The sequence below is a fragment of the Mirounga angustirostris genome, unplaced genomic scaffold (assembly GCF_029215605.1).
Source record: "Mirounga angustirostris isolate CCGP_5_RB_7025 unplaced genomic scaffold, mMirAng1.0.hap1 SCAF_7, whole genome shotgun sequence".
Lineage (NCBI taxonomy): Eukaryota > Metazoa > Chordata > Mammalia > Carnivora > Phocidae > Mirounga > Mirounga angustirostris.
In genome coordinates this window covers 27113445-27121727 of record NW_026991715.1, presented here as the reverse complement: position 1 = coordinate 27121727, position 8283 = coordinate 27113445, and the positions used below count along the sequence as shown (strand labels likewise).

Genomic DNA, 8283 nt, shown 5'->3' with positions numbered 1-8283 from the left:
TCCCGGGCTAGCTGGTGTGGGGGTGGAGTGGGAGCGGACGGGGCGGGCCCGCGGTCGCCCCAGGGCGGCGGCGCCGGGCCGGAGGGGGTGGGGAGGAGCAGCCGCCCTGTACTTCCCCTTCGCCGCTAGCTCTACAACAGCCTGATTTCCCCGAAATGATGGGGCGGCACCGACCAATGGGCGCCCTCGCGGCTCTTTAAGAGGCGGGGCCGGGCCTGGGTTGGGGGAATCCCGCTAAGTGTTTAGATTTCTCGCCGGCGCCGCTGCCCCGGCAGAGCGCGCCACTCCTTCGTCGAGGCAGGACGTGCGCCCGAGCCGGCCCGAGCAGAGGCCAGCGGGAGCCGTGCCAAGCCAAGGCCAGCCGTGCCCAACGGCCCCTCGACCCGCGCATCCTCTGCCTTCCCGCCGCCGCCTCCCGGAATTGCGCTCCCAGCGCCGACACCGCTGCCCCAGCCGCGCGGGGACCTCCGGGGGCCGCCGCTGGATCGCGCCCGCTGCGGAGGTGAGCCCGCCTTCGCCGCGGGGGGGGGGCCGGTGGCGTCGAACAAAGGCGCGCGGGGCACCAGGAAGTGGGGGCCGACTCGCCCCAGCGGGAGAGTCGCGGGCGCGCGGCGTCGCCGGGGCCCCCGCGCGGGCTCGGGAGGGCGCCGGAGGAGCGGCAGCGCGGGGAGGGCGGGCCGCGCGGCGTGGACCGCCCACGAGCGGAGGTTGCCGGCGCCCGGCCGCTGTCGCAGATCTCCGTGCGCGGAGCCGCCCGGGCCTCTGGGTGGCTCGGTGGGCTTGTCGCGCGCATCCGTGAGCGCTGCCGGGGACTCGAGTGTACGGCCGCGCGTGGGCGCCCCGTGCTCCCCGCGCGGGCTTTGGGCGATCCCAGCTCCGCGCCCAGGCCTTAGGTTTCAGGCTGTGTGTGCAGGTGTTGGGGGGCTGGGACCTGCTGCCGGGGATGGCTGGCGGACCTGCTGGGGCTACGGGAAGAGGCGCCACAGGTGTTCCTTCGGCTACTTCGCGGAGGAGGGGAGCCAGGCCGGGAGGGGTACCTTGTCTGGGAGCAGTGTAGAATAGATGGGGGCGGGGGGTGACGGGGAGAGTGCAGGGTGACAGCTAGTGGTAGTGGCAGCAGCTCAAGTACGGGAATTTATTGGCATCAACCGAAAGAAGCCTCTCCCTTCCCCAAAGATCTGAATTTGGGGAGGAAAGTTCTGGTATTAAGATATCTGTGTATTTTATCTGTTTTTCCTGCACATAAATCCTGAAACTATCACTTGCATGCCTGTCTCCTCCCAAGAGCGTTTAGAGGAGTGTGGGGGAAGGGGCTTAAGTGTTTTTGCCCGAGATGAAAATGTTTGGAGGGCAGTTTTGTAAGAGTAAAAGCCCCTTCCCCCATGATTGTAGTACTTGGTACCTGGTGGAAGGCAGAGGAAAGTAACTGGGAGGGGGTGGTGGGGGTGGTGAGGGATGGCCGGCAGGTAGTGCCTAAGGGGCTGCTCTACAGACTCCAAACAGGAGCCTCTGTTTTCTCTTTACAGCCAACATGCCCATCACTCGGATGCGCATGAGACCCTGGCTAGAGATGCAGATTAATTCCAACCAAATCCCAGGGTTGATCTGGATCAATAAAGTGAGTGTAACCTTTTGGGTTTTTCTGCCACTATTTTAACACATGTTCTTTGGGGGACCAAAGCTTCAGATGCGGCTCAAAAAGGGAAGTGATGGGGAGGAGGCAGATGTGTTTCCCAGTGGGTCCTGCATGCAGGGAGTATGCAAGGCCCAGCCTTGGACCGCACTTGGCCAACTTCTGCCTTCCTTCCTTCTTCCGCATGGACAGGGCACTCTCCTGAGGGCACTGACCGTTTCTAGCAGCAGGACCCTCCTGGCATCTGCAGAGCCAGGGTTCTGATCTCTTCTGAGGGAGACCCCTACAAACACACAGCATCCTACAGGGTCCCAGTCAGACAGGAGACAGGGAACTGGGCTCTACCGGCAAGAAGAATGGCTGGTTCAGCAAGGGACCCAAGAATTAACCTCGCACTGTTGGCCCAGGCCCAGGAAACCTCATGCTGGTGCACAAAGGGCAACACAGACCCTGCAGACTTGGAAGTAATAATAACATTCGTAACGATAGCTCATGCTTACTGTGCATTCCCTATGAGCGAGTGTGACACTGTGCTAAGTCTGTTACACTGTGTCATTGAATCGTCACAGTAGCCCTGTGAGGTAGATCCCGTTAATAGCTCCATTTTCTGATAAGGAAACTGAGGCACTGAGAGGTAGACAATGAGATCACACAAGAAGTGAGAAAGCCAAGATTTGAACCTGAACAGTCAGACTCAAAGATCCAGAGTGTTAACCACCAGTAATAATAACAGTGAGACTTAGTCTTTATATGTGTCACTGTGATTTCTTGTTTCACAGAAACCAGTGAGGGACCAGGAGGTATAGTGACGGTGCCGACATCACACAGGTAGTCAGCATCCAAGGCTGGCCCGGGGCTCCCTCGGGTATATGGCCAGGAGCCCTTGTGTAGGAGCCAGCGGCCCCAGGTGTCCTAAGCAGCCCCGTAGAATGGATGGAGTTCTTACCTGATTGTTGGTGCTGAAAGCCAGAGAGCATCCCAAGGTGCCCTGTATGGGTCCCAGCACAACTGTAACAGGCAGACAGAGGTCTTTGCTGAGCTGGTGTTGCCATAGCTCCTCAGAACCCAGAGCTCCTTCTGAGAGATCGAGAGCGATAGAGTAGTCTGTTTAAGCCATTCTCAGGATGGGTCAACCCAAGCCAGATGTCAGGGTGAAAAGGGGAAGTCAGCCTTTTCCCAGACCTGGGGGGCTGGGCAGACTCATGCAAAAAGCCTGTGGCCTCTGAGCTGACACAGGCTTTGTGTGTGTGTGTGTGTGTGTGTATGTGTGTGTGCCGTCCAGGAGGAGATGATCTTCCAGATTCCATGGAAGCATGCTGCCAAGCATGGCTGGGACATCAACAAGGATGCCTGTCTGTTCCGAAGCTGGGCCATTCACACAGGTGTGTGCCCTGGTCTCTAGCCCTGGAGGGGGCAGGGAGGAGACCAGGGGAGTCACTTCTGTTAACACAAAGGTTCTTTATTGGGGTCTCTGAGTTCCCTGATACTGTGTACAGAATTTGGGGGTGAGCAGGGGGCAGACTTGTATTTCTGGGGGAAAGGTCCATCATTTCAGCAAGTTCTTAAAGGAACTTGTGAAGTCAGTATCTTAGAAAGTATGATTTCAGGGAGCTGGTGGCTGGATGAAAGCTCCCCCTGGCAAGAGCACTTGTGAGCCTGGATACTGAAAGAGACCCAGGCCTTTCATTTTCTTGATGTTCACCAAGGTCCTGGCCCAAGGCCCATCTGGTTAGCAGCCTCCTTTTATCCTTGAGGGTTGGGGCTGTTGGTCCATCTCAGATCAGTCAGCACACCCATCCGTAACTGTTCTTTGGTGCCTACTCTTTGTCCACTCCTGTGTTTGGAAATATCAGATAAACCCTAGCCCCTACTTGCTCTCTGGCTACTGACAGCCCAAGCAGGGAGACTGGTCACGGTCTAGCACCAATGCAGCACTTTGGGACATATGGGCCCTCTAGTGCTTCTGGCTGGGCCCTTCAGAAAGGCCTGCTGGATGTGTCTTGAGCCAAGCCCGGGCATTTGAGAAGCCCCGGGGCCTGCAGAGGGTCACCCAGGAATGCCAGTGGTTTGGCCAGTGTGGGTCTCTGGCAGCATGAGAGCTTCCTCCTCCCAGGCCAGGGGGCAGCTGAGGATCCCCACCCATGGCCCTGACAGTCGTCTTCCCTCTTTTGCCCACTAGGCCGATACAAAGCAGGGGAAAAGGAGCCAGATCCCAAGACATGGAAGGCCAACTTCCGCTGTGCCATGAACTCCCTGCCAGACATTGAGGAAGTGAAGGACCAGAGCAGGAACAAAGGCAGCTCAGCTGTGCGGGTGTACCGGATGCTCCCGCCCCTCACCAAGAACCAGAGGAAAGGTATCCAAGGGCTCTGGGTCCTTGGGAAGTTCTGAGGGAGGGAAGGAGGAAGTAAGAAGGGCAGCTGGGGCTGGTGTGCCTGTCCCAAGACTGACAGCCTATCTGCCTCACAGAGAGGAAGTCCAAGTCCAGCCGAGATGCTAAGAGCAAGGCCAAGAGGAAGGTGAGTGTGGTCCCGAGCTGCTAGTCTTTGGTCACCTGGGAGTCCGGGCGGGCAGGAGAAGAAGTGCCACAGCAAGCCTGGGCCTAAGCTCCTTTCTCCTGCTGCAGTCATGCGGTGACTCCAGTCCCGATACCTTCTCCGATGGACTCAGCAGCTCCACCCTGCCCGATGACCACAGCAACTACACCACCCAGGGCTACCTAGGGCAGGAGTTGGAGGCTGAGCGGGACCTAACTCCAGGTGAGGCGGGCCGGGTCTGGCAGGAGAGCACACAGGTCAGGGGGACGGCTCCTTCTCTTGGGTCTAGGAGGGGGGCCCCGTGCTTGTGGATGGTGGCCCGTTGGAGCAGGAAGCAGGGCCGGGGCGGCTGGGTGTCCTGCAAACTAAGAAAGCCCACGGTTCTGACCGGAGGTTTCTGCTGTCCTTCAGCACTGTCCCCGTGTACTGTTACTAGTACTCTCCCCGACTGGCGCATCCCAGTGGAGATTGTGCCCGATAGCACCAGTGACCTGTACAACTTCCAGGTGTCACCCATGCCCTCCACTTCGGAAGGTATGTGCTTTGGGGGCCTGGGAGGGGCTTCCTGAGGGAGAGAAGAGGCTCAGAGCTCCACCGGGCGCCCATGGAGCTGACTGTGTTGTGCCGGAGAAAAGAGGTCAGGGGCCAGGGGCTGCACTTTGCTCTAAGACTGCTCGTTTCCCCGGCTCCTCTGCAAGCCCAGGCTCCGGGGGTGAGGAAGGAAGCAGGGGGCTGGTGGGAAGAGGTGTGGCTCGAGGGTTCGGGAGGCCGAGTCACCAGCACCGTGTCCTGTTCTGGCCTCGCCGGGGCCGGCAGTTGTCTGCTGCGAGGCCGTGGGTGTGCGCGCGTGAAGGGCCGGGGGGCTGGTGGTGCGGGAGCCGCAGGGCCCAGCCAACCTCTCTGCTCTCCCCCACCCACAGCCACGACGGATGAGGATGAAGAAGGGAAGTTAACGGAGGACATCATGAAGGTAAAGCCTGGTCCCCCTCCCTGGGCACTCTTTCGAAGTGGGTGCTGCTTAGGAGAGAGAGACCCACTCAGAGCCGACAATCGGGGGGCGTAAGCAGCCGCTCCTATGACCGGGCTGCTGGCGGGTCCGACGGATGCCGCATGCACGGTGCCCTCCTTGGCTGCTGGGAGAGACACCATGGAAGTGAGGGCAGGAGCGAGGCCTGCTCTCAGACCGGCTGTCCCGGAGCAGAGCCCCAGGGCCTGAAACGGCGCCGAGTCAGCCGCCAGCCTTGCCGGGTCCCTGACCTGCGTCCTCTGCCCCGGCACGGCCCAGGCCTGCTGCCCCGCTGGTTAGGGCTGGTTAGGGAGTGCACATCAGGTGTTCATATTCAGCCTTTGGGATCTGCAATCTGATGGGGGTTTTTTTCCCTTTTTTTTTTTTTTTAAAGCAAATTATTCTCCAGGTTTTTTTTTTTTTTTTCTTTTTTTCCTGTTTCACTTTTTTTTTAAAGATTTTATTTATTTATTTATTTGACAGAGAGAGACATAGCGAGAGAAGGAACACAGCAGGGGGAGTGGGAGAGGGAGAAACAGGCTTCCCGCCGAGCAGGGAGCCCGATGTGGGGCTCGATCCCAGGAACCTGAGATCATGACCTGAGCCGAAGGCAGACGCCCAACGACTGAGCCACCCAGGCGCCCCTCCTGTTTCACTTTTAAAAGTGAATATAAAAACGTTTCTGACGTAGTTGTACCCAGGCTCTGTTTCTTCAGCATAGAAAACTTGAGACCTAGCCGCAGCTCTTTATCTCGAGCTTTTCTAGACATGTTTTCTTGACTCAGGATGCTAACCGTTGCATTAAGCCACATTCCCAGTCGGTCTGTCCTCCCCCAGTGGAGGGGGAAAGTCTTGGGAGATTCTGTGCCGGAGGGTAGATGTGGGAGTGGGAGTCCAGGGCAGAGCCTCCCTTCCCAGGCCCCCGTCATAACCGCATTCCACGTCTGCATCCATCTGAGAATGTGCAAGGGGCCAAGGGTATGAGGCTGGCAGGGAAGCGTTGGCCCATTGAAGGCAGGGCCAGAGGATGAGTCTGCACTGGAAGTAAGCTGATGGCTTTCTTCCTCCTCTGTCCGCAGCTCTTGGAGCAGACGGGGTGGCAGCCGACAAACGTGGATGGGAAGGGGTACCTGCTCAATGAACCCGGGGCTCAGCCCGCCTCTCTCTACGGAGACTTCAGCTGCAAGGAGGAGCCAGAAGTTGACAGCCCTGGAGGTAGGAAGTTCCTGGAGCCATAGGATTTCTCCGACAAGGGAGAACCTTGCAAGGGGTGGGAAAGGGCTGGGGGACTGGGCCAGGGAGCAGCAGAGGCAAAGCATCTTTCTTAAGACCTTCTTGGTACAGAGAGCTTGTGAACCAGCTGCTGCTCCCAAGCACTCAGGTTTGCCTAAAGATGAGGGGTCTTAACGTTGGGGGGCGCGGTGTGGGCAGCACAGGCAGCTGTGACTGTGGCCTGCTGGGATGGGGCTGAGGGGGCGGGAGAACACACCTGCCTTCACCCTCCGTCCTCATACAACCTTCTTCACATCTTCTAGGGTATATTGGACTGATATCTTCAGATCTGAAGAACATGGACACCAGCTGGCTGGACAGCCTGTTGCCCCCAGTCAGGCTGCCCTCCATCCAGGCCATTCCTTGTGCGCCATAGCTGGGCCCCGGCCCCCTGCTACTCCCCTAGGCGAGCAGGACCTGGCATCACGGTAGCTGTGATGCAAAGAAACAGGACTCCTGTGGGCTGCTTGACATGGCAGAGTATGACTCCATTGCTGAGCAGGGATGAGGCCTCCCTCCTTAGGACTGTGACCTCTTGGGGTCTGTCAGGCCAGGGTCTGGGCTCATCTTGTGGGGTAAAGCTGGCCCTGCCTCCTGGGAAGATGGGGTTCTGAGATGGACGTGTCAGGTGGAGGTCTCAGAGAGGAGTCAGCCTCCAGCTTTTCCCTCTAAGCCCAGCTGCCGAGAGAGGGTCTCGCTGTCACTGAGGTGGCCCAAGGGAACAGACCAGTGACCTCAGTAAAGCACAGCGCCGACCCCAGGGCCAGCTCTGCACTAAGAGACAATTGCACTAAGTGAATCCTGTTCCCAAAGAACCTCCCCCCCCTTCCCGCCTTCCCAGCTGAGCCCTGGGGCCTGTTCCAAAGCCAGCGAAATGTGAAGGGAAATGGGGCCCTGCAGGACAGTGCTCCCTCAGCCTCAGAGGAGCTCCGCCCTGCTCGGGCTGAGGGGCTTGGGAAGAAACATGGCACTTTTTCTGGTGGACCTTGCCACTTTTCTGATCAGAGGTGTACACTAACGTCTCCCCCAAGCTCTCAGTCTTTCCATTTATTTATATCGTGCCTTGCCCCGCGCCCACCTGCCCCCTCAGGCAGGCCCCGGCAGCCCTCAGCAGGCCCTGGGAGGGAAGTGTGAGCGTCTTGGTGTGATTTTTAAAATTGGAAATGCCATCTAATCACTAAGTCATGTGTGACCACATACGTACATGTGTGTAAATATGTACATTTGTCTTTTTATAAAAAGTTAATTGTTTATAAAGGGTGTGGCCTTTTATTTAGAGATAAACTGCAGATGGTTTTACTTTTGATAGAGACATTTTGATGGACTCATTCGGGGCGTCCTGCCTGAACTTGACTGAGGGGTGCACAGTGACATGCACCTATTGCAGAAGCCTTGTAGTTATGTTCACAGAGAAGATGACAGGAAGAGGGGACAATCCTAGCACAGAGACATGCTCATACAGATGCAGTCACTTGCCCCGGGCTTTATAACCAGGCTGTGAGTTGAACTGGGGCTCCGAGGCCTGCAGAGTGTTAGGTTTTGAGTTCTGAGTAACGTGCCATAGACTGAATGTCCTGCTAACCCCAAATCCAGGTGTGCTCAGATGCTACTTCGGAAAGTTCACACCTGGTACAGCACGGTCATGGGCAATCACCACAGACACCAGCCCCAAAGCGGTTCCTGAGGCCTGCTGTGCTGGGCCTGACCTGCCCAGTTTCTGCAGTGATGGACATGACCTCTCTCTGTACTGCCCACTATAGAAGGCAGGGGCAGAGTCCCATGTGCCAACTGAGCACTTGAAATGTGGCCAGTGCAATGGAGGAGCTGAATTCTTA

General features: G+C 57.8%; 1 protein-coding gene across 7 annotated transcripts; it reads left to right on the top strand.

Annotated features, from left to right (window-relative positions):
• The first annotated feature begins 248 nt into the window (after window positions 1-248).
• On the top strand, window positions 249-7705 carry IRF1 (interferon regulatory factor 1). 7 transcript variants are annotated; one of them, XM_045892389.3, is made up of 10 exons: window positions 249-502; window positions 1527-1618; window positions 2916-3015; window positions 3813-3989; window positions 4103-4152; window positions 4260-4392; window positions 4582-4704; window positions 5091-5140; window positions 6256-6391; window positions 6712-7705. In XM_045892389.3, the coding sequence occupies exons 2-10, from the start codon at window positions 1532-1534 to the stop codon at window positions 6822-6824; spliced, it is 969 nt and encodes a 322-aa protein (XP_045748345.1). In that variant the 5' UTR covers window positions 249-502; window positions 1527-1531; the 3' UTR covers window positions 6825-7705. The 7 variants fall into 7 exon arrangements, 6 of the variants coding, with proteins under 6 accessions (XP_045748345.1, XP_064451956.1, XP_064451953.1 ...); XR_010412999.1 differs by lacking the exons at window positions 249-502; window positions 6712-7705 and adding exons at window positions 511-986; window positions 5660-5840 and having other exon boundaries at window positions 6256-6362; XM_064595883.1 differs by lacking the exon at window positions 249-502 and adding an exon at window positions 514-986.
• Window positions 7706-8283: the final 578 nt, after the last annotated feature.